The sequence below is a fragment of the Balaenoptera acutorostrata genome, chromosome 20, assembly GCF_949987535.1.
Source record: "Balaenoptera acutorostrata chromosome 20, mBalAcu1.1, whole genome shotgun sequence".
In the NCBI taxonomy this organism is placed as follows: domain Eukaryota; kingdom Metazoa; phylum Chordata; class Mammalia; order Artiodactyla; family Balaenopteridae; genus Balaenoptera; species Balaenoptera acutorostrata.
The window spans coordinates 41,911,453-41,936,034 of NC_080083.1; the positions used below are offsets into that span (position 1 = coordinate 41,911,453).

At 41.3% G+C, this 24,582-nt stretch overlaps 1 protein-coding gene across 1 annotated transcript in view; it reads left to right on the plus strand.

The window, feature by feature from the left end:
• BRCA1 (BRCA1 DNA repair associated) overlaps nt 1–22,325 on the plus strand; it is a 62,249-nt gene extending 39,924 nt beyond the window's left edge. Inside the window, 12 exon segments of the mRNA XM_057535628.1 lie at nt 1,375–1,501; nt 3,448–3,635; nt 6,025–6,335; nt 8,562–8,649; nt 10,850–10,927; nt 11,420–11,460; nt 13,679–13,762; nt 18,111–18,165; nt 19,709–19,782; nt 20,163–20,223; nt 21,089–21,198; nt 21,200–22,325. Coding sequence (XP_057391611.1) covers nt 1,375–1,501; nt 3,448–3,635; nt 6,025–6,335; nt 8,562–8,649; nt 10,850–10,927; nt 11,420–11,460; nt 13,679–13,762; nt 18,111–18,165; nt 19,709–19,782; nt 20,163–20,223; nt 21,089–21,198; nt 21,200–21,235 — 1,253 coding nt within the window. The 3' untranslated portion in view covers nt 21,236–22,325.
• Nucleotides 22,326–24,582: the final 2,257 nt, after the last annotated feature.

Below are 24,582 nucleotides of genomic sequence, written 5' to 3' on the forward strand. Positions count from 1 at the left end.
CTGTTCTGTGTTTTTTCCTTTCTTGTGCCAGTTCATCATTAGTTCCATGTATTACTTCCAGGTTCCTTATCAGTCGGCACCTTGTTTTTTTGTTTGTGTTATTTTTTTGGTTTATTATTTTCTTAGTAATTGAAAATGTGAAGCAAAATGTCACTTCTTTTTTCTTTCTCATCTGACCCCTCCCTCGTTTCCACACACATGCAAAAACTCAAACCCCCATCCTATACAGTCTTCTTTTTTTAAATCATATATTGAGTTTATTTGTGCTCTAAAATATTTAAATATCAACATGCACCTTTCCATTGAGTGATTTCACGGGTTGTGCCCAACATAGAACTTGGACAGGAAATCCTTTGGCCTTGGTGCTTCTGTTTCATGGAAAAACCACATGACCTGTGTCCGCTGCTTCCACACTTTGTTTCTTCCAGTTCCATCTTTCCCTTAATGACCAGAAGATCAGCCACCCTGGGGTCTATGACGTGGGCATTCTTCATAAACATTTCTCGGACTTTATCCTGTCCCTGTTTCACAAAGATGTCTAGCTGGAATAAATGCACAGTGTTCGGCACCTCCCGATGCCAGGCGCGGTGGAGCTCACGCAGCCTTTGCTTAGCCTCGTTCATGTCCCAATTGAAAATGGGCTTCACCGAGGTGCTGGCTGCAGCAGCAGCTGGGAGGAGGCCGCTCATCTTGCTATAAAGCCTTATACAGTCTTTGATGTGGAGGCAATATGGATGGAAAAGGGAGTGTGCTTTGTGCTTTCCAGTACTTTCTCTTCCCTATTGTCTGGGGTGATTTGAGTATAATTTAGTTTGCTGCAGAGATAAAAATTCATTTCCTATTCTTATGTCCTTATCATTCAGGGCCAAAAAGTATAAATATATTATTTTTTCAGCCTTGTCTCAGCTGGGTATCTTTATTTACCCAGTTTTAAAGTGTTCCTTTTATTGTTATTATTTTTTAGTCATTGAGTTCCATTTGGTGCTGTATCACTTGTGTTTATAGAATTCTGTCTGATATACCTGTTTAAAAACCAATCTGATTGGGACTTCCCTGGTGGTGCAGTGGTTAAGAATTCGCCTGCCAATGCAAGGGACATGGGTTCAAGCCCTGGTCTGGGAAGATCCCACATTCCGTGGAGCAACTAAGCCCGGGTGCCACAGCTATTGAGCCTGTGCCGCAACTAGAGAAAGCCCGTGCACAGCAACAAAGACCCAACTCAGCCAAAAATAAATTAATTAATTAATTTTTTAAAAAACCAATTTGATTGTCACAGATTGCTGCTTTTGAAAAAAATTGATATTCTCACCTAAATTATCACCATCAGGACAAAGCAGTAAAGTAGATTTCTTTGTTTTCTCATTCCATTTAAAGCAGTATTAACTTCAGAGAAAAGTAGTGAATATCCTATACGCCAGAATCCAGAAAGCCTTTCTGCTGACAAGTTTCAAGTATCTCCGGATTGTTCCACCAGTAAAAATAAAGAACCAGGAATGGAAAGGTAAGAAGTAATAAATGTCAAGTTTGGTAGCTAAGTAACACCTGTACTTACATTAAACTTTTAGTGTTAATTTTTTTTTCACCATACTTTCCCTAGTTTTTGGCACACAGACATATCTAACCTCTCATTGCCCTAGGACACTTCTTTTGTTTAATTGTATGTAGACTCTTTGGACCTGTACAAGGCATGAGCTACAACATGAGAAATGCACAGTAGATCTGTCCCTTTTCAAGGTCAGAATAAAATACAGAACTAAAACCTCAGCAGGCCTGGAGGCTGATGGTAGACTTCTCCAAGGCCGCCCTTGCCCTAATTGAAGTTTTTGCCTTCCTAGAAAAAGTTTAGCTATTGATTTACCCCAGTAAATATTCAGAATATCTTCCAGGGATGTTGTTCACATCACTATTGATATAAGACTATGCAACACTTTATAGTTTTAAAAATACTTTATCTACTTCTTCATTTGATCTTTATAAAAACACAGTGAAAGTAAAAGGACAAGTTCTGGACTATTATTCCAAATTGATAGTTCAGGATAGAGTCTCAGAACTGATAGAGTCACACATCTCATGACTCTAGAAAGGAAAAGGAATTCATATTTATTGAGTTTCTACCAAGTGTATGTATATTTTCACTTATCTCTCTGGGAATAGTGACAAGTTGTCAATAATCTAATCACACCATCTTTTCCAAGCATCTTGGATTGGACTGAGGATATATTTTTGAGGCTGCGATAATGGCCTGGTGGCTGTGATAGAGAATGAAAAGATTTGACCTCCATAGGTCCTAAACCCATGATTAGAGGTAATGACCTCATTGCTGTGCTTTAACCAATTGAGCTAACCACCTGTTTAATATTCAGATGAAATATTCCTCTTCCTCCTCCCCCACCCCAGTATACCCTATAGAGACTTCTATTAAAAAACCTACACATTGATTGAACTTCCTCTACTAGACTGCTTGAGGAACAGTTCAGGTCTTGCTCATCTTTAATCCATGGAGCCTAGCTTTAGTGCCTGACTCATACTAAATACCCAATAATTGTTTGAATCAGTTATCTGATCTCTGAGGTCCTTTAAATCTGTTGATACGTATCTTATTCAGCAAAGTTCTAAACACCTGAAAGAGTAGAGGAATTACTGTGTGCATATGCTTTTCTAACAATATATTATAGCTGGCTTTTATTTTTAGAATGACTTTGGACATTGAAAAGGTAGGAGGTAGGGATGATTGTATGAATTCTGCTAAAATTGGGTAGAAAGAATGTAGCAATGTCAAAATTAATCAACTTATTTTCATGAGAGAGCTGATTCTCATACATTCATTTGAAATAGTGTATAGAATTTGAGTGAGTGGCAGTGGATAATTTGGTGAAATTTGCTGACATGCTTTTTTTTTTTTTAATTAATTAATTAATTTATTTATTTATTTTTGGCTGTGTTGGGTCTTCGTTTCTGTGCGAGGGCTTTCTCTAGTTGCGGCAAGCGGGGGCCACTCTTCATTGCGTTGCGCGGGCCTCTCACTCTCGCAGCCTCTCGTTGGGGAGCACAGGCTCCAGACACGCAGGCTTAGTAGTTGTGGCTCACGGGCCTAGTTGCTCCACGGCATGTGGGATCTTCCCAGACCAGGGCTCGAACCCTTGTCCCCTGCATTGGCAGGCAGATTCTCAACCACTGCGCCACCAGGGAAGCCCTGCTGACATGCTTTTAAACAGCTAGGAGATATACTGCCTCAGACCAGACCCTAAGGAGAGATGTTATATGTCAGCCCTGACATGTGGCAGACATCGTGAATCCAGACTCCTAGCCATCTCTCGTGTTCTCTCTTGCTAGTCATTCCCGATCTCTGACAGTGAGCTCTTTCACTTATGCCTTGGCTGCCTGAGAAGTATGTTAGTCCTTTCACAAGCTACAGTGATGGTTTTCTCCTTTCATCCTTTTTTCTAGGTCTTCCCCTTCTAAATCGCAGTTGTCAGATAATAGGTGGTATATGCACAGCCACTCAAGAAGTCTTCAGAACAGAAACTGCCCACCTCAAAAGGAGCTTGAGGTTGTTGATGTGGAGGAGCAACAGCTGACTGAGTCTGAGGCCCAAGATTTAACGGAGCAGTCTTATTTGCCAAGACAAGTTCTAGGTAATATTTCATCTGCTCTGATGGAAAAAACACTTTTATTTTACTCCGAGTCTTAACCTAAAGATATTCTGATGAATCAGCTTTCAAATGTGGTAGTCTATCATGAATGCATCTGTTATACTTAAACCCATTAGAAAAATAGCTTGAATGTTAATCCAAGTTGAACATTATTGCCGCTGTTAATCAGTCTATATTAGTTTAACTCTAACAGTTTTGAGGATGGGAGAGTCTTGGTGCTCTCTAAATATTTTACTTCAACTGTTAGATAAGAGTTCTAGGGCCCTAGGGTAAAGTTTTAGGCTTGTCCTTTATTTTTTTTTTTTTTTTTTTTTTTTTTTTATTTTTTTTTAAGTTTTACTTGATTTTATTTATTTATTTATTTTATTTTTGGCTGTGTTGGGTCTTCGGTTCGTGCGAGGGCTTTCTCCAGTTGCGGCAAGCGGGGGCCACTCTTCATCGCGGTGCGGGGACCGCTCTTCATCGCGGTGCGCGGGCCTTTCTCTATCGCGGCCCCTCCCGTCGCGGGGCACAGGCTCCAGACGCGCAGGCTCAGCAATTGTGGCTCACGGGCCCAGCTGCTCCGTGGCATGTGGGAATCTTCCCAGACCAGGGCTCGAACCCGTGTCCCCTGCATTAGCAGGCAGATTCTCAACCACTGCGCCACCAGGGAAGCCCAGGCTTGTCCTTTATTGAAAAATGAGTCAGATCTCTAAAGTAAGCTCTTGTTTTATGAATTAATGAATATAAATTGCTATATATTTTATACCTTATAAATCACTGTAACTGAATGGTGTGTTTTATGGCTTGTAAATCAAGGCTTTAATCAGTAAAGAAAGTTTTAAATTAATCCTGAAAAACACATTATCATAAAAGGTGCTCTTAGACATCTAAATGTTTTTGGCCATGTTCACTAGGGTCATTTTAGGAATCTCATACATTCTACTTAGATGTGCTTACTTGCTGATGGAGTGACATTTTCTGAAATGTTTCAGGGATGGTCTGTTTTTTTTTTTGTTTTTTTTTGTTTTTTTTTTTTTTTTGGATGGTCTGTTTTTAATTTGGTAATGATATCTGATGATTTATTAAGTGAAAAAGTTAATGATATCATCATGGATGAAGAAACAAAAATCATTTTGATTGTATTTAGTCAACTATTTGTATTTGGTATTCTTTTTTAAAGTTTCAGTGATATAGGAAGTGCCAAAATATTCACAAGCAGCCCAAAGATTAAAGTATACATTTGAGTATAACTGAATCACTTTGCTGTTCACCTGAAACTAACACAACATTGTAAATCAACTATACTCCAATATAAAATAAAAATTTTTTAAAGAAGTATACATTTGAGTCAAAACCATCCCCTAAGAACTAAACTGATAAATGACAGAAATTATAGAAAGCAGGCTTTCTTATAATATTGCATTTAATATCTAAGATGCAAACATATTTCATGTTAAAACTGAAATAGGGTAGCATCTTAAAAATCAATGGTACCTTTTTTAAATTTTATTTTTAATTGTGGTAAAAAAACATAAAATTTACCTCAGCCATTTTTAAGAGCTCAGTAATGTTAAGTATACTCCCATTATTGTGCAGTAGATCTCTAAAATTTGTTCATCCTGTAAAACTGAAATTCTGTACCCATTAAATAGCAACTCCCCATTTCCCCCTCCCCCTATCCCCTGGGAGTCAGCATTCTACTTTCTAAGAGTTTAGATACTCTAGATAACTCATGTAAGTGGAATCATGCAGTATTTGTCCTTTTGTGACTGACTTTTTTCATATAGCATACTGTCCTCAAGGTTCATCCATGTTTGTAGCTTTTTTAAAACCACTGTGTGTGTAGATAGATATAGATATATACATATCTCACATTTTCTTCATCCATTTATCCAATGATAGACATTTGGGTTGCTTCCACCTCTTGGCTATTGTGAATAATGCTACAACAAACATGAGTGTGTGCATTTCTCCATTTTATTGTAATTAAATGTAATAGGTGAAGAGTAGTTCATTGGAATGGATGTGGCATAATTTATTTAATCTCATTGTACATTTAGTTTGTTTCTAAAACCTTACTGTTATAAACAATGTTGCAGTGAACATTCCTATGACTACACTTTTACAGACCTCTTTTATGTCCTTAGGATACATTTCTAAAACTAGAATTGTTGACTGCAAGTATAAACACACAAGGCTGTTGCCACATAATGCCAAATTTCCTTTAGAAAAGTTAAGCTGCTTTGCACATCTACCAACAGTGTTATTAATGTACCCATTTTTCTCTTAACCTAACTTAATCTGTCTTTTTAGTTCTTAGCAGAGACTAGATGTTATAATTCAAAACTCACTGTCATATAGATTAAATTTCTTTCCTCATTCCTTTCAGAGGGAACCCCTTACCTAGAATCTGGAATCAGCCTCTTCTCAGATGACCCTGAGTCTGATCCCTCTGAAGACAGAGCCCCAGAGCCAGCTCATTCTTGCAGCATGCCACCCTCAGCCTCTGCACTGAAATTACCCCAATTTCAAGTAGAAGAATCTGCCAGGAGTCCAGCTGCTGCTCATACTACTAATACTGCAGGGTATAATGTGAGGGAAGAAAGTGTGAGCAGAGAGAAGCCAGAGTTGATATCTTCAACACAAAGAGGCAACAAAAGAATTTCTATGGTGGCATCAGGCTTGACCCCAAAAGAATTTGTGAGTGTATCCATATGTATTTCCCTAATGACTGAGCCTTCATTAATATACCGCAATGGCTTTAAATGGGTACTAGCTGTGAATAACCTATAGGAAGAAACCTGGCAAACAAGCTCATTACTGTGTAATTTAATTTCCATTACTAATTTCTGAAAACTTATACCTAGATAAAGCTATAGCATGGATTATTTTGTGTGTATTTAGTAAAGGAAATAATTATTAAATATTAGCAGAAAGGTTATGGTTTTGAGTATAATACAGAGCTTTTTTATTTTAATTTTCTTTCTATCTAAAAAAGCAAGGAGGTATAACTCTACTCCCCAGAAGGCATCTTTTACCCACCTTTGTTCACATCTGAGTGAGCTTACCAGCATGATTAACTAAATTTAAACTGGTTCCAAGTACATGGCCAAATAGTGGCATTTCTCCAATGTTTATTTATCTTTATCCTGGCTTGTAACACTGTTATCCAATAGCTTGCCCTGTCAGTTCTACCCTACAATAACCCATCCCTGTTAGGATTTTGACATCTCCTGCTAGAAACAGGAATTGTTTTGTACTGTGGAAAAATACCCATTAAAATATTAAGACCACTGAAACTTTGTTTCTACTTGGATTGAGCATAGATTTCAGACATCATAGGAAATTTATCTCCCCTTAATTAATCACCATTAATTAATCATTAATTGAGTGAAGATTTCTTTAAAACCATGATAACACACCAGAGTATCAAAAAGATTCAATAGTGGATGCTATTTATTGCACACTGAGAAATGATTCAGTCATTCTTAAGTATCTTTCTTAATATATCCTTCCTGGAATAGGAACCATTTCTCATCCTAGCTTCTCTATAGGTTAGCAGCTCAGCATGACCTCTGTGACCAGATGTGTCCCACTACTAGAAAGGCAAAGTAAGCTGTGTCTGCCCTAGTAGATACAATGAATAAATAACTTCTCATCAATAATGCCAGAATTCTCATCTCACAACCATGTGCCCAGACAGCTATTTGCTCTAAAAATTCATACCTATGTCTGTTTATATTGCTCTTGATCTTTTGCCAACACATCTAAAATTCCCATTTATTCACTGAAAATTAGCATTCCTTATTCCTTTGTTTTGTGAGATCAGCTTTTCTGAGAAGGCTAAAATGATCTAATCTTTCTTGCCATGGGCAATCCTGAACTGCAAATGAGACTCTAAGTGGCTTGGGTACATATTGTCTTTAAACAAGCAAAGAAGAAAACTTTTCAGCTCTATTCAGACTTGCCGAAGTGTGGTAAATTTATTATGAAAGCTGCTGACTGTATTACACATGATTAATTCCGAAGACCATATTAAGATGATCTTTTCAGCAGTTGCTCTTCGCTGTTTCAAGGCTGGGATTTCAGCAATTAATCAGTTCAGAATTGCTAATGATCCTGGCAAAGGGCAGTGGCAGAAGGGGGAGGATGTCATTAGCTTCTCCAGCTTGCCTTTTTCAGTGCCCTGAGGCAGCATGAAAGAAAGACAGCCCACCCTCCATTGCAATCTTGTGCGGCACATAAATACTGGCGTGGGTGGTGATGGCTAGTAAATGATGGCCCTTGGTAAACAAAGTTATTTACCAAGCAGTAGCTGCTGATTATGTCAAATGTGTCTATAATGGATCTGGTTAATTTCTTTTACTGCCTATTGATTTTTTATTTGGTTGATAGATAATTGCTAGAAGGCTCTAGATTTCTTTTGTGAAGAATATGAGTCTCTTCCAATCCTTCTCCTTCAGAGGAATTGATAGTTTTTGTACTGACCTTTAGAAGCATCTTGACTTGAACGTTTTGAAACTGTCAGCAGGTTGAATCTAGTTAAGCCACATATCTGAGCATAACTTTCTGTATAGGCAAGGTACCTCTCAGCTTATAAAGTGTAGGCTGATAAATCTAAACTATAGTATAGTAGGAAAGAAACTGTCTTAGGAAATCAAATGATATCTGTTATTAAAAGGAAAATTAATATTATTTTGAATCCTTGGTTATAATTCCATGTCTGTTAGCACAGACTATTTTAGAGTTTCTTCCTCTGATTTGTACATAATTTTTATTAAATTACTATTTATTTTGAAACTTCATATTAGAATAAAAAGGATGTACCTTTTGTGAGAAAAATGGAGGTTCAAAGCTGGGATAACTAATACTCAAGCTGTTTTCTAGATGTAATTTATTATAATGTAATATTTGATTTGATTTCAGGTGCTTGTGCACAAGTTTGCCAGAAAACATCACATCACTTTAACTAATCTAATTACTGAAGAGACTACTCATGTCATTATGAAAACAGGTACACCAAGAGCCTTTACAGAATATGCTGCATCTGTTGCATAAAACTACATGAAGAAATGGGCGTGTTTGTTAAGCGTAGCGTGGGTGACCGTCTTCCAATAGTCAATCAGTTATTGCTTGATGAAAGAAAAATAATAGTTTTGCTATTTCCTGACCCCCTTTTATTTTGGGTTAAGATTGGAGAGTGGTGAGCCAGAACGATGAATCACTTCTCCTAGTCCACCCTGTCTGGACTACACTGTGTGAGGGCTTCCTGGGAAGGCAGAGCCTGAGTCCTGGAGGAACAAATGGGGCAAAGAGGGGAATGAGCAGAAGTGAGTCTTCACTCAAAATCTGGGTGGTTGGAAACCCTAGCTCCATGTCCTCACTCCACTCCAACACCTAGTTTGAGTGTGGTTGAGAGTTCTACAGGAAACGAGTCCAGTTATCAGCTCTGAGATAGCCTAGCGTATGAAAAAGAAAAAAGTGAAGGGAAAAATTCATTTGTCCTACACCTTCCCCTTTTTAAATCTCAAGTATGACTTGTGTGATGACAAGGGAGACCTCGGAGGCTTTTAGTTGACTGTAAGCTAAATCTGAGTAAACATTTCAGGACTGCTAACAAAGCTCATTTGAAATTGGCCCTTATTGATACAAGCCTAATGTCCAGAGCAAGTGAGGTGACGATCCCGACACCCCACCCCACCCCCACTGGAGCGAACACCTGGAAGGTGTGTGCTCTGTTTTGAGCACCATGCTTTCTTTTCATGCTGGTCCCTGACAACTGGAGAGTGTTTATCCCAGAGGTAGATGAAGGAAATGGGGAAAAGGAATTCAAAGCAATGTCATTTGAAGGACAAATGAAGGAATGGGAAGACTTAGGGAACAAGACAAGTGTCTTGAAATATCTGAAGAGTTGTTATCTGGAGGAGTTAGGCTCACTCATGGGCTCCAGAAAGCAAAGACTGGTGCCTGTGGCACACAGGAGATGTAGATTGAAGCTCAACTCTTAAAACCTTCCTAACAAAATGGACTCTCTGGTCCTCTCCAGGGTGTTTCTGTTCATACAGCTGAAGGTTCTTGAGCATAGGGTCCAGACTCCTTGGCAGGGACATGCTGTCTTAGAACCTCTAAGAGCTTAGGTTTCTACTGTGTAAAGATCATACTACAGGGTCAGAGGATAATGCTCACAGGAATCCGATGCCAAAACAAGATACCATGAACTAAACTGTTTTAGAGATGAATGTCATTAAACTTGAATATATCTTAAGCTATGGGTTTGGATCAAGGCTGCTGATAGGTGAAAAGAAAACTTTAAAATGCAAATTAAATCTAAAGTAGCTTCAGTGTTTAAACTCAAAGGCAATACATTTGCTACTTTTAAACTAAAAATGAGCTGAGATTTCTGAGTTTAAAGCATATTATTAAGTCAACCTTCACAACAGTTAAACAAAAAGCTTTAAAAATTGTGAAGAAAGAGAAAAGATTTTTTTTAATTTGTGAAGAATTCGATTAGGGAGAATGGCTGTTGCTACTACTGGCAGATGGCCTACTGTGTTTAGGATATAGTTAAATACATTTCTCCTGTTTAAAACTAAGTGTTCTTTCCTGAGTTTGCTTAGTCCTTCAAACGGGCCTTTAAAACACTAAAAAATAAGCAGAAGTGATTCTTCAGCTACTGCTTTCTGAAATACATTGAAAAGAGAAAAACTATGAAAATACTATATTTTTCTGCCTTGCAGGGGAATTAAGAATTGGGGGTTAGGATTCCCCAAGTAGAAGTTCTGGGGGTGAAAATTCATCACTTGCATTGACATTGCAAATTTAGGATTTCAACAATACTGTTTTCTTTTCCTTTCACATATCGTCATCCAGTAAAGTAGATCTTCCCCGTCCACGTGTATCAATACTACCAACATGGGTAATTCCTTGAGCACAGTGACAGACATCTTTAGCTGGCCTTGGCATCTAGAAGATAGGGCAGGCATTTCCTGTGGTCTTAACTTCATATCAGCCTTCTCCAGACTTCCTAAGATCCACACCTGCTGGTTAGAATTAAGGGTGCTTCCAGCCTCTGAGTCTATCACCAGGGGTGTTGGAATCATCAATCCAGATTGATCTCAAGTAGCATAAGGAGCTGGGGCGCTTTAGCTTCTTATGGCAGCCCTTCCTGATTTTGTTTTCAACTTCTAATCCTTTGGATGTTTTCCATTCTGCAGATACTGAGTTTGTGTGTGAACGGACACTGAAATATTTTCTGGGAATTGCAGGAGGAAGATGGGTAGTTAGCTATTTTTGTAAGTACCATATAATTTCTCCCCTCCTCCCTTTAACACCTCAGAATTGCATTTTGACACCTAACATTTTAACACCTAAGATTTTTGCTGATGCTGAATCTGAATTACGAAAAGGTCTTTAGTGGTAACACTAAATTAGCTTTATCTTTAATGCATAGCTCTTTGTTCAGATAGCTGGTGATGTGGGGGAAAATGTATTTCTTTTTATAACTAATAGGACCTAATCTGCTCCTGGTAATGTTAGCATATGAACTAGGGATTTATTTAATTGTAGGCAGAAATCCATGTGCAGCAGGCACTTTTATAATGTTTAAATTAAGCATCAACGGTGTCTCCAGAAGGAAATCTATTAAGGAGCTGTGGCTTTATAGAGAGAGGACCTCTATTCAGTGTTATTTCTCCCACACTCTTATGTGAATCACTTCACCATCTACCTCCATGAAAGGAGGTCTTCTGCTCTTGTGTGACCTGTCTTTTCTGTGATCTCTTTAGGGGTGACCCAGTCTATTACAGAAAGAAGGATGCTGGATGAGGTAGGTACTCTGTTTTACAAACTAATCGGAAAGTCTTGGTGCCATTGAGTCATACTGAGTCACGAAAATTTATCTGCTTCCTGCCTTGCACTACTTTCTGAAGATTTTCCTTGATGATGTGGATCATCAAGAGTTATGCGAGCAGGGACTTCCCGGGTGGTCCAGTGGTTAAGAATCTGCCTTCCAGTGCAGGGGACGCAGGTTTGATCCCTCATTGGGGAACTAAGATCCCACATGCGGTGGGGCAACTAAGCCTGTGTGCCGCAACTAGTGAGCCTGAGTGCCACAACTAGAGAGAAACAGACCCACCTAAATCTTACATGCATACACCTTTGTAGTAAACTCTTTCACAGTTGAAAAGAATCCTTCATATTAATATGCAAATGTTTAGAAATCCGATTCCTTCAAAGAGATTTTACTCTTTGATACTGAGAACAGTGAGAGGTAAATAAGATAGAGCGTAGGAGGAGGAATAATTTTAGAACAGCCATCTTAGAGCTGCTGGTGACAACAGATCAGGCAAAATAAAATTAGCGAAAGCAGTTTTAAACTATTATGCACTATTCAGCATATTCATAATTAATTAATTGATGTTTCTGTTGGTTTTAACTTTCATTCAGTGACTTATATTATTGGGAGCCTACTATGTGCTGGGCACCAGGGATACAGCAGTAAATAAGACTGATAGGTCCCTGCTGTGGTGGGATTCATGTTCTGTGGAGGGGAGATGCATAATAAATAAAGATGTGTTTAAAATACCAATAAACACTATGAAGAAATATACAGAACAACAGACTGGCGGTTGACTGGGGACAGAGGTTGACTATTTAGGTAAGGAGACCCAAGAAGGCTTTCTGCAAAGCTTGAGCTGAGACCTAAAAGACAAGAGAGAATCGGCCTTGGAAAATGTAGGGAACAAATGTTATAGGCAGAATAGCAAGCATAAAGGTCTTAAGATGGGAATGAGCTTGGTTTATTAAAGAAAAACAGGCCAGTATAACTGGAGAGTTGTAATTGGTGAATCATATGTAGGCAGCAGAGGTTAGACAAGGGGTTGGAGAAGGTCATAGACAAGGGCCAGATCAGGTAGGATTTGGTGTAAGTCGTGGTAAGGAATTTGAATTTTATTCATAGGGTAATGAGACCTGGAGATGGTAAGAAGAGTTTGGTTTGAGATGTTTGGAAGATAGGACTTACTAATAGGTTAAATTGGAAGATGAGTTGAAGACAGGAATTGGGGTAACGCTTAGATTTTTGGCCTGAACAATGAAGTGGGTGTTAGTGATGTTAATTAGATAAGGAAGACATGGGGGAGGAGCATCCTGGGAGGCTGGGGAGCAGGAGGCAGGAGTAGAATCAAGAGCTCTGTTTTAGATGCATGGATTTAGGGATTTATATGAGACCTCCGGGCAGAGAGGTTAGTAGGCACAGGGGTACAATCAGGACTATAAATTTGAGGGTCATCTTCAAATAGATGACATGTTTATCACTAGACTCTTCTCACTTACGTGACTAGGAAATATTAAGAGCTCTTTCACCTAATAACAACCTGTGGTTATACCCATGACTTTATTATTCTTCATAATTCTCTTGGCAACAGATGTGGTCTCCCCTGCAATCTGAGTTTCAGTAAGAATTGTTTCTAAGCATTCTTCCCCAGAATTCTCCCCAAACCTCTTACCTCCCTAATCCTATTATTCTTTATTCTCCCAGCCTTGACCAGTCTAAATAGTGATTATGAAAAGCCTCTTACTTTCTTCAGTGTATTGAATGTATATTTTATTATAGTGGTTTCATTAACTGTAAATCTCTCAATGGAAATCTGAGAAGCCCTTATTTCTTTAGATGGTAATACACATTGATTTAAGAGATCAGGAATTCTCCAGTTATCTTTATAACAGCACAGTATTAGCAGTTTAAATACTAAGTGAATGTTCTGAGAGGAGATAGATGTTGAAAATTAAAATACATTAAGTCCCAGTGAGGTGAAAAGCCAATTGTTAGTTTCTGCCCGCAAAGATTTGCTTCAGCGAATTGATTTCAGCAGCTGAGATGCTGGTCATTTCATGCCATCCACCAGAAAAGATGATTTTGGGGGAGGTAGGGTTCAAATTGCCTGGCAATATTTGATTCCTTAAATATGACATATCTCCTCGATTTCCATTGAAGGAGGCTTCTCTTTCTCTGACCCCTGTGGTTTGGGCTTGGTTTCTTTCAGCATGATTTTGAAGTCAGAGGCGATGTTGTCAATGGAAGAAACCATCAAGGCCCAAAGCGAGCAAGAGAATCCCAGGACAGGAAGGTAAAGCCCTCCTCCCCCATGTTGGCAAAAAACCTACCCATCCCTCTGCATTCCTGCCCACTTCGTGGAGATGGTCTCACTCATCTTGTAAGGGGCCTTACAAGATGGCCTCTTACACTGCTAGAATACCAAGTAGGTGCATTCATATAGGTTTTTTTAGTTCTTCCAGCCCAACAAAGTAAATAAGTACAGTCATTCCTCAGTACCCTTGGGGGATTGGTACCAGGACCCCCTGCAGATACCAAAATCCAAGGATGCTCAGGTCCCTTTTATAAAATGGTATAGCATTTGAATGTAACATCCTCCCATATACTTTAAATCAACTCTAGATTACTTCTAAGACCTAGTACAGTATAAATGCTATGTAAATAGTTGCCAAAAAGCAGATTCAAGTTTTGCTTTTTGGAACTTTCTGGAAGAAAATTTTTTTTTTCAAATATTTTCCATTGGCAGGTTTTTTTTTCCAAATATTTTCCACTGGCAGTTTAGTTGAATCTGCGGATGCGGAACTTGTTGGATACAGTAGGCCAGTGGGCCAACTCTATTATCCGATTTATGAATGAGGGAGCTTAGAGGTTTAGAGAAGTTATATAATTTGGGTTTCATTCTAGGGTGCAAATCTTAGCTGATAAATGGCAGAGCTGGGATTTGAGACAGATGTGAATCTAAAACCTTTGCTCTTTCTACTTCACGGTGGTGTCTTTCTCTACAGCAGTGTTGTAAGTGCTGTGAGGTGATGTACCCAGGCTGTCTGTGGAAGCACAGAAGAGAAAGTGATTGATAATCAATAGCTGACATCTGTGTAATATTCACTATATCCAGGGACTGCTCCAAACACTCGACCCTATCTTAACTAATTAACAATTTTACAGCAACCCTGGGAAGCGTGTACTATAATTATGACTATTTTATAGATGAGAAAATTAAGGCTCAAAGAGGTTGAGTAAATTGCCCGAGCTCACACAGCTAGTTGTGAACCCAACTAGAAGCTGAACCCAGCTAGAACTAGTCTGCCTCCAGAATCTGAGCTCTTAATGACAATACCATAGTTTCCTGGCACATTATAGAAGTTTTCACACAGGAGAAAAATTGATTATTCTAACAACTTTACAAATGAAAGACTAGAGGCCCAGGAAGATTCAGTGACTTTCTTCCCAGATCATACTGTAGCAGATGATGTAGCCAAAATTATGTCGTTCTCTCAAGGAGAAATCCAGGCAAGATTTCACACCAGCCTGTCAGGCCTGAGCTGGCTGCTCTTGGGTCACTGACTGAGTGCTTACGCTCCTGGTCTGCATTTCTTCCTTTTTCAAGTGTGTACGTCGTGGTAAGGGCATGTCAGAACATCCACATACGGAGCACCTCCTGTTCCTTTATAGAACTTGAGAGAGGACCAACAGAGGTGATTTTCTAAGGAAAACTGCTTTGGGAGATGATTACGAATCAAGCCCTGGAGCTCTGAACCCTTGGGGTCAGCCCACCCTCACCCTCTGAGCCTATCAAGTAACTTCCAGATGCTAAGAAAAGCTGCTGGCCCTGTTTCTCCTTCTGCCTGCACCTAGGGGAGCTCTGTGTGAGCCAGTCATATGTTTTATTCCACTGGATATAAGGCAGAATCAGCACCAGATTCTTCCCTCCTTGAAAGGAAATTCCAGCATTTGAAGTTTTGCCCTGCATTTGGGGTGGCAACTGTGGAACGTGCCTGGTCAAAGTAGTGTCATTCTGAAGACACCATGTGTCACTGTAGTGTTTTCTTGTGGAAGAGAAATGTATTTGTAGAGGTGAAACTTCAAATTTCTAATCTCATAACTAGACATCCTCATCAGTGAGTGTCAGCCTGGATGTAAAAATTCCTAATCTTGGGCTTCCCTGGTGGCACAGTGGTTAAGAATCTGCTTGCCAGTGCAGGGGACATGGGTTCAAGCCCTGGTCCGGGAAGATCCCACATGCTGTGGAGCAACTAAGCCCGTGCGCCACAACTACTGAGCCTGAGCTCTAGAGTCTACAAGCCACGACTACTGAGCCCACCTGCCACAACTACGGTAGCCCGCATGCCTAGAGCCCATGCCCTGCAACAAGAGAAGCCACCGCAATGAGAAGCCCGCGCACCACAACGAAGAGTAGCACCCGCTCTGCAACCAGAGAAAGCCCGCCTGCAGCAACGAAGACTAAACACAGCCAAATAAATAAATAAATAAATTTTTTTAAAAATTCCTAATCTTTTGTACTTTTTGTGTCAACATTTGGCTCCAGCTGGCCACCTGGGGAGAACTTTTAGCATTATGAGCATCTAGGTCCTGCCAACAGGTTGGAGATGCAGTTTATTCATACAGATAGTGAGAATGGCTCAGATGGAGGCTGTCACTTACAACAGAAACAGACTTGTCCTGCTGTCTGTCCTTGTTCCTCTGACTGAGATTGAAATGGGGTGGTGGGGGGGGAGTGGGCATTTCCTAAAAGGCCATCATGTGTTTTTGTTTTTGTTTTTGTTTTAAAGAATTTTATAGTAATCTTTTTTCTTTTAATTTTATTTATGTATTTATTTATTTTTGTATTTATTTTTGGCTGTGTTGGGTCTTCGTATCTGTGCGAGGGCTTTCTCTAGTTGCGGGAAGCGGGGGCCACTCTTCATCGCGGTGCGCGGGCCTCTCACTATCGCGGCCTCTCTCGTTGCAGAACACAGGATCCAGACGCGCAGGCTCAGTAATTGTGGCTCACGGGCCTAGTTGCTCCGCGGCATGTGGGATCTTCCCAGACCAGGGCTCGAACCCGTGTCCCCTGCATTAGCAGGCAGATTCTCAACCACTGCACCACCAGGGAAGCCCCCATCATGTGTTTTTAGCTTCCTGATTTTTCTCTAGCCCAGTCTCTCTTATTTGAAGGGAGGTGAGTTCTAGGCCTAGACAATTTTCATTTTAGTGGAATGGGGAGAAAGAAAGGGTCAAGAGAACAAAGGTTACCTAAATGGTATGTATCCAGCCAACTGACACAAATTTAGATTTGTTCTTTGAAATGATAGCCAAGTCCTTCCCTAAGAATTTGTGCCAAAGCATGTGTAAGAATTTGCCTGTCCAACAGAGTAGCCACCAGCCACAAAGCTGTTTACATTGTAATTAACTAAAATTAAATAAAACAGGAAGTTTAGTTCCTCACTCACCCTAACCACATTTCAAGTGCTCATTAGCCACATGTGACTCATGGCCACCTTATTAAAGCAAATATAGAATATTTCCACCAAAACAGAAAGTTCTTTTGGACAGTCTGTTGAGCACTGTAAGTGGAAGAGGTACCTGCAAGGTGCAGTGTGATCTGTGTCTCCTGGAAATTAGGCAGTAAGCTCAGTGAAGAGGGGCAGAACCAGGCTTCCCTTCTAGACTAAAAATGACTTAGGTTGCTGAAGGAACAAGGGCCATTCGTAGAGCAGTGTGAAGGCAGGAACAGATGTTCTGGGACCAGGAGAAAAGGAGCAGGTACACATAAAATAAACATAGACCTCTCTGCCAGTTAGGGTCAGGGTTAGTATTGATGTATATATCAAATCTGGATAAACATCAAACTTCAGCTGATAGTTTGAATCTCTTGCCATCCAAGCCTTTTATTAAACATAAAGGAGGACCAATTTTTTTCTTCTTGTCTCTAACGAGAAGTAAAATTACCTGCAGAGGTCATCAGGGAAGAGCCTGGACCTGATTGGTGGCAAGGTGGGATGCCCAGCCCTTGAATGACAAAGAATGACTACAGAGTAGATCAAATACATACACACATGAAAAAAAGTCTAAAATCCATCAGTGTTTTGGACATTGGGCTGATTGTCTCTGGGAAGTAGCAGCAGAAATTATCAGGTGGTAAAGAAAAGGAAAGTTCTTATGATATCGCTTATATGTAGAATCGTAAAAAAAGGGGGGGGAGTACAAATGAACTTATTTACAAAACAGAAGTAGTCACAGATGTAGAAAACAAACTTATGGTTACCAGGGGGTAAGTCGGGGGAAGGATAAATTGGGAAATTGGGACTGACATATACACACTACTATATATAAAATAGACAACTAATAAGAACCTGCTGTATAGCCCAGGGAACTCTACTCAATACTCTGTAATGGCCTATATGGGAAAAGAATCTTAAAAAAAAGTGGATATATGTAAATGTATAACTGATTTGCTTTGCTGTACACCTGAAACTAACACAACACTGTAAATCAACTATAATCCAATAAAAATTTTAAAATTTTTTTAAAAAAAGGAAAGTTCTTCATTTTTGAGTCTCTATATTGCTTTTTATAAAAACCCATATCTTTTATAACTAATGTTTCTTTTTCTCCACCCCTCTGTCCCTCTCTTCTCCCAGATCTTCAAGGGCTTAGAAATCTGTTGCTATGGACCCTTTACCAATATGCCCACAGGTAAGAGACTGGGAGAACTGCCGAATCCAGCACCAGCCTTTCCCCTACGTCATCATCTTAATGGGGGTTCCCTCATATGGGTGAGATATTCCAGAGGTTATTCTATTTCTCTACCACTCATCAGACAAAACTGCACCAAAATATTAGCCCATGGCAAAAAAACTAGCCCTGTGCCCCTTCTCAAGAGCTAGAAGGCAGTGAAGAGTTAGGATCTAGGACACAATATGTTCTGTGCTCAGTGGGATAGAGCTGCTCTTACTGCCCCTTGGTCTAAGAAAGGGGGGAAATAATAAGTTAGAGAGAAGATACCTTTTGGGTTTGTAAATGTCAAGAAAGAATTCTGCTTCTCCTAAACCATCTTCATTTGATACAGAGATGAAAGCACAACAGCTGCATAAGCCCTGTGGGCCTGGGGCCCCACATAGGCCCAGAGCAGAGGAAGACTCTTGATGAACATTTTCTAATTAAATTTGACACTGAATGTGATGTTATGTTGAGGAGTGCTATGTGGCTCAGCTCGGAAGTTGTGAGGTGCTGAGGCCCTGGGGTGTGTCTAGATTTGGTTCGTTCTTTTCCAAACAAAGGCTACCCACCTTTGCCTCTGTACCCACTTCTGCCCCCAGGATCAGGTCCTCTTACTCCCCCGAAGTCTGGTCAGGGACAGATGAGTGGCAGCAAGAGAACCTGGCAAAGTAATTTTGCTTCTGTCTTCTTTATTGGTTATTGATTGGGTGTTCATGAAATTTCCAAGTGCCACTCAAAGCTTTCTCAGGGTTTTTGTACTTTGGTATAATGAAAACGAGGGTCTCTAGCAGCTATCATTTTGGAGGTGAGTTAACTGACCTCAGTTCACTCAGCCAAACAGGAGCACCTCAGCAAGCCTCAGAAATGGGCTGATGGTAAAGAGAACCCAGAGGTGACCAAGAGCCACCCAGTGGTCAGTTCTGCTTTTCCAGGTCCAAGTGGAACATCTCTAAGATCTCTTCTGATTTTTTCAAGTGATTTGATTCCAGCTCAGCATATAGCCTTTCCCCACTAATGGGCTGAGTCTCTGTCCAGGATGACTTGTATTTTTTCTTGACTGAATCAATTATCTTCCCATCTCTTGACATTTACAGTAATTACCACCAAGTATGGTGCTGTCAGTGGCTGTGATTATCAATTACCAACACAGAATTAGGCAAGGAAGGAGGGATGGCGGGTAGGTATTTTTTCAGAGTGTCTTAGCCAGCAGTTCAGCAAATTAATGGAAATGAGATCCTTGATTTTTTTTTTTCTTTCTTTCCAAGTGTTTCCTTTGACTTTCAGACCTTATCTACCAAGTGGCCTTATGGGGACTGATAACCAAAGTAGATAGCATATCCGTAGCAAATTGACTTAGAATTTGTAGTTTAAGGCCTTTCCGTCCCTTTGGAGCAGAGAAACAGGGACTGTCCCACTGAGAAGTCTTGCTGTAAGCCTTCATCCAGAGGAGTGTGGGGTAGGGAGCCCAGTTAAATATGTAGATCACTGTGGTGATTTTAGGTCTAAATGTCTTATTTAGATCAACTAGAGTGGATGGTGCATCTGTGTGGGGCTTCTGTGGTGAAGGAGCCCTCATCATTCACCCTCAGCCAGGTAAGTGTTTGGTGCCCTGTCGGGGGAGGACACAATATTCTGTCCTGAGGTTAAGCAAGGCAGCACCTTTCAGTCCCTATGAACCCCCCAGTGTAGCCTTAGAAGCCTCACTTCACCCTGACCCTTCTCTGACCACGTACCTGTGCCAGAAGACTCCATCTGTAAGGGATAAGTAAGGACTTGAGAGCTACAAGTATTAAACAGACCCAGGGAAGGCTCTTTCCCTCTGACCCTTCCTTTTTGACATGTGCCCTTCCCCCTCCTTTGTGTGGTTGCCCCCAGAGTAGTCTGCTTCAGCAAACTCTCAAGAAATGGTGAAGTGACTGTCGCAAAAGTCCTGCTCTGATACCCTCAATGCTGTTTCCTTTCTGGGGGTGCAGGGTACTCAACCAATTGTGGTCGTGCAGCCGGATGCCTGGACAGAGGGCGGTGGCTTCCATGGTGAGTCTTGCTGTAAGCCTTCATCCAGAGGAGTATGGGGTAGAGGGCCCAGGTTAAGTGTGCAGATTACTGTGGTGATTTTAGGTCTAAATGTCCTGTTTAGATCAACTGGAGTGAATGGTGCACCTGTGTGGGGCTCCGGAAGGCCATAGGCATGTACCTGCATCATATGGGGTGGGAAGAGTTTGATTCAACACAGGTCACCCAGTGCTTGATTAACATAGTTCTCAGCACATTCTAGGTGCTCAATAAATACTTGTTGAATGAATGAATGAATGGCTAAAATGTCCTTTTAAAACTTTTTTGTTGTTTGTTTATTTTGCATTATAAAAGTAGTGCATGAACTGTTTCCACGGGGGTGGGGGGGTGCTTAAATATGAAAATTAATCACATAAAATATAAATGAGCACAAACACAACAAAATAATCCCAGCAATCCCACCACTTGGAGATGATCACCAGAAAATTCTTCCAGGCCTGGCTGTGTACGTATGTACACACATATATTTTATACAAATGTGATCATGCTCATCATACTGTTTTGCTTTTTCACTTAAGATATGGCAAAAATGTTTCCACGTCATTAAATTGCAATGCTGTTTTGCTCTCTCTGGTGACTTTTCCTTTAACAGATTGGAGCTCATGTTAATAAAGTTGCCAGAGGCTGTAGGCTTTCACCAGCAGTCAGTCCTCAGGCTTTTGAGTAAGGTTCTATGTCCTGAAGCACTGCTGAAGATCAGAGATATTGCTCCTGCCTAAGTCACTCTAAGAACTCATCCAACCAGTTGCCCCGAGTAGATTGACTAGAGTCTGGTCTGGGGAAATGTGAATTGACACTAATCTCTGCCTGTGTTCTCTGTCCCCAGTCATCGGGCAGATGTGTGAAGCACCTGTGGTGACCCGAGAGTGGGTATTGGACAGCGTAGCCCTCTACCAGTGCCAGGAGCTGGACACCTACCTGATACCCCAGGTCCCACAGAGCTGCTGCTGATTCCAGCCAGCCATGTATATAGGGGATAGGGCCTGTCTCTGCAGGACCTCAGGAATGAGCTTAAGAAATGACCTTTTTCCAGGCCCAGGGAAAGGCCTCTTCAGTCCTTCCACAGCCCCAATTCCTAAATATTTTATGTACATCAGCCTGAAAAGAACTTCTGGCTCTGCAAGGGTCCCTTAAAGATTTTCTGCTTCAAGTCTCCCTTTGAAATCTGCCATGAGCACAAAATTGTGGTAATTTTTCACCTGAAAAGAATTTAAAACCATTTAAACCCCACCAATTGAGCAAGGTGCTGATTCATTATTTATCAGCCTTATTCCTCGTCCTGGGGCTGTCGGCTTCGAGCTGGAGGCACAGAGTGGTTGGTCTCAGGAGAATAGCTGGTTTCCCTAAATTTGTTTCTCAAAACCCTTGTGTTCTTGAAGTCCAGGAGTCAGATCCTTCAATGGAAGGTGAGTACTTGGGGATCTGTGCCGTGACTTAAAATCAGAACAGTCCTTGGACAGCTCTCAAGTGTTGGAGTGGAGCATTGGGGAGGAAATCCAGAGGCGGTAATGGATATAATATGAAATTTGAGGGTTAATTAGAGGAGAGGGGAGTCTTGCTGACCCTGATCTCCAAAAGTCTGGGCTATAGTTGCTGGGTTTCTGAAGAATTTCTTAGCACTGATGTGCTCTGAAACAGCAGAATCTTTTCAAGAACTCTGGTGTCCAAAGGGAATCTTCTGATTCCCCATTAGTGACAAATAAAATGTTTATTGTTGTAGCTCTGATATATAACCCATTCCTCTTGAAATATAAGATCTCTGATATGAATATTTCATGTCTGTAAGATGACGGATCCCACCAGGAAAGAAGCTGTTTGCTTTCCTTGAGGTAATTTTTTTCCCTTTGCTCCCTATTGCTGAACTGTACAGATTCATAAATAATTTTGTTTGCTGAAGGAAGAGAAAGTGTTTTTCATAAACTCATTATCCAGGACTGTTTATAGCTGTTGGAAGGACTAGGTCTTCCTTAGCCCCCCAGTGTGTGCGGGCAGTAAAGACTTGATTGTACAAAATATGTTTTGTAAATGTGCGTTTCACCTGCAAATAAACTTGGTAGCAAACACTTCCACCAAGTGTGACTGTTCTGAAGGCTCACACCTGCAGACTTTCTCAGAGCCTTTTCTCACTGTACTTTCATCTCCTCATCTGTAAAACGGGGATAATAATAGTACCTACCTCCTAGGGTTATCAAGGGGACTTCAAAACCTTATTATATTTGTTTTCTATTGCTGCCATAACAAATTGTCACAAATCTAGTGGCTTAAAACTACACCCATTTATTATCTCACAGTTCTGTAGGTCAGAAGTCCAAGTTGACTCAACTGGTTTCTTTGTTTCGGGTCTCATAAGACCAAAATCAAGGTGCCAGCAGGGCAGGGCTGTGTTCCTTCTTGGAGGCCCTGGGGATGAATCTGTTTCCAAGCTCATTTCATGTTGTCCGAATTGTTCCTTGCACTCCTCGGACTAAGCTCTCTGTTTCCTTGCTGGCTGTCGACCAGGGGTCATCCTTAGCTTCTAGAGGCCACCCACATTCTGGACTCATGACCCCATACCTCCATCTTCAAGGCCAGCAATGGCTGATCAAATCCGTCTCACTTTTGGAATCTCTCTGACTTCCCCTTCTGCCTCATCTCTCTAACTCCTGCCAAAGAAATTTCTGTTTTTAAGGGCTCAAGTGGTGAGATTGTGCCCACCAGGTAATCCAGGGTGATCTCCCTATCATAAGGTCCAGGACCATAATTACAGTTGCAAAGTCCCTTCACAGCATTACCTAGCTTAGTGTTTGATTGAATAACGCCGGGGCCAGAAATCTAGGGAGGACATCTTTGGAATTCTGACAACCACTCCTGTTTAACATGCTTGATCCACTGACAACAGTCTGTATCATCTTTTGTTGGTCTTTACTCTGTTCAGAGATTGGAATTCTCTTTGAGGCAAAGAGGATGAAATCCTTGCACAATTCAATACTGCCTTATTTGTAAGGAGGGTGGTGGGTAGGTGAGGGGAGAAGTAGAGAAAATGGAACTAACTGCCGTTATTACATTTTTATCTCATTTAGTCTTCATCACAGCTCTGTGAAGTGGCTATTTGTCACCTCATTTGAAGAATAGGAACTGGAAATATAGGATTTTGCTCAGAGTTTGCACAGCTAATAAATGACAACGTGAAGATCCAAACCCATGCCCTTTCCATTCCATCATTCAGCTTTCCACCTGCATCAGTCACTGACCCCAGGTCAGAAGGCACTGGTTCAAGCCTCAAGGGAATTTGGGGAGAGGAGCGGACTGGGAGGGGAACTAGCACTCTCTTGCTTTGTGGCCTGTGGTGGGAGGCGGTGGAAAGTTCCTGCCTCCAAGCGGCAGCTCTCCCTGGGAAAGCAGCCCTGGGCAAGGGGATTTACAGGCTTGGATCACGGCTACTTGTTTTGTCCACTCCCATCCAGCTTCCCAGCTTAGGGTTTCTTATCTTTCAGCTGTCAGGACCTGCCAGTTCAGCCTTGCCCACGGGGTGACCTCTCTCGGGGTGACCTCTCTCAGGGTGACTTCTCTCGGTGTGAACTCTCTCGGGGTGACCTCTCTCGGGGTGACCTCTCTCGGGCCCACGCCAGCTTCCTGTCCACCTGGCAGGGAGTCCATAAAGGCAGGCAAGAAGCAAGTGCTTCCAAGTCTTCGGTCAAAAATGTCTCATTTCCAGTGACAAGCCATGGCTTACTGGACCCTGGGGGTAAGCTAGGCCTCATCCTGCTGCCCCCATCACTGATGGGTTAATAGAAAAAGCAACATCTATGTAGTACATCCTGCCTTCCCAGGAATCCTGGGTGAAAGCAGAGACAACTAAGACACATTTAGAAGTTTTCTGTAATTGTCTCTCAAGGTCTCCCAACAAATGTCCACCCAGTCTGTTTTTCCAGCTCTGCATAACCTCTCCCGGAAGTCAGCTTCTGGCCCTGGCCTCAGGATGCTTGGCAGAGCTTAAGAGCCTTATCTGAAGATGGAGTAAAGCTACCTGCTTTTTTGACCTCTGGCTTTAAGATATCCTCCCACGGGCTTCCCTGGTGGCGCAGTTGTTGAGAGTCTGCCTGCTAATGCGGGGGAGACGGGTTCGAGCCCTGGTCTGGGAAGATCCCACATGCCAAGGAGCAACTGGGCCTGTGAGGCACAACTACTGAGCCTGCGCATCTGGAGTTTGTGCTCTGCAACAAGAGAGGCCGCGAGGGTGAGAGGCCCGCGCGCCGCGATGAAGAGTGGCCCCCGCTTGCCGCAACTGGGGAGGGCCCTTGCACAGAGGCGGGGACCCAACACAGCCAAAAATAAATAAAT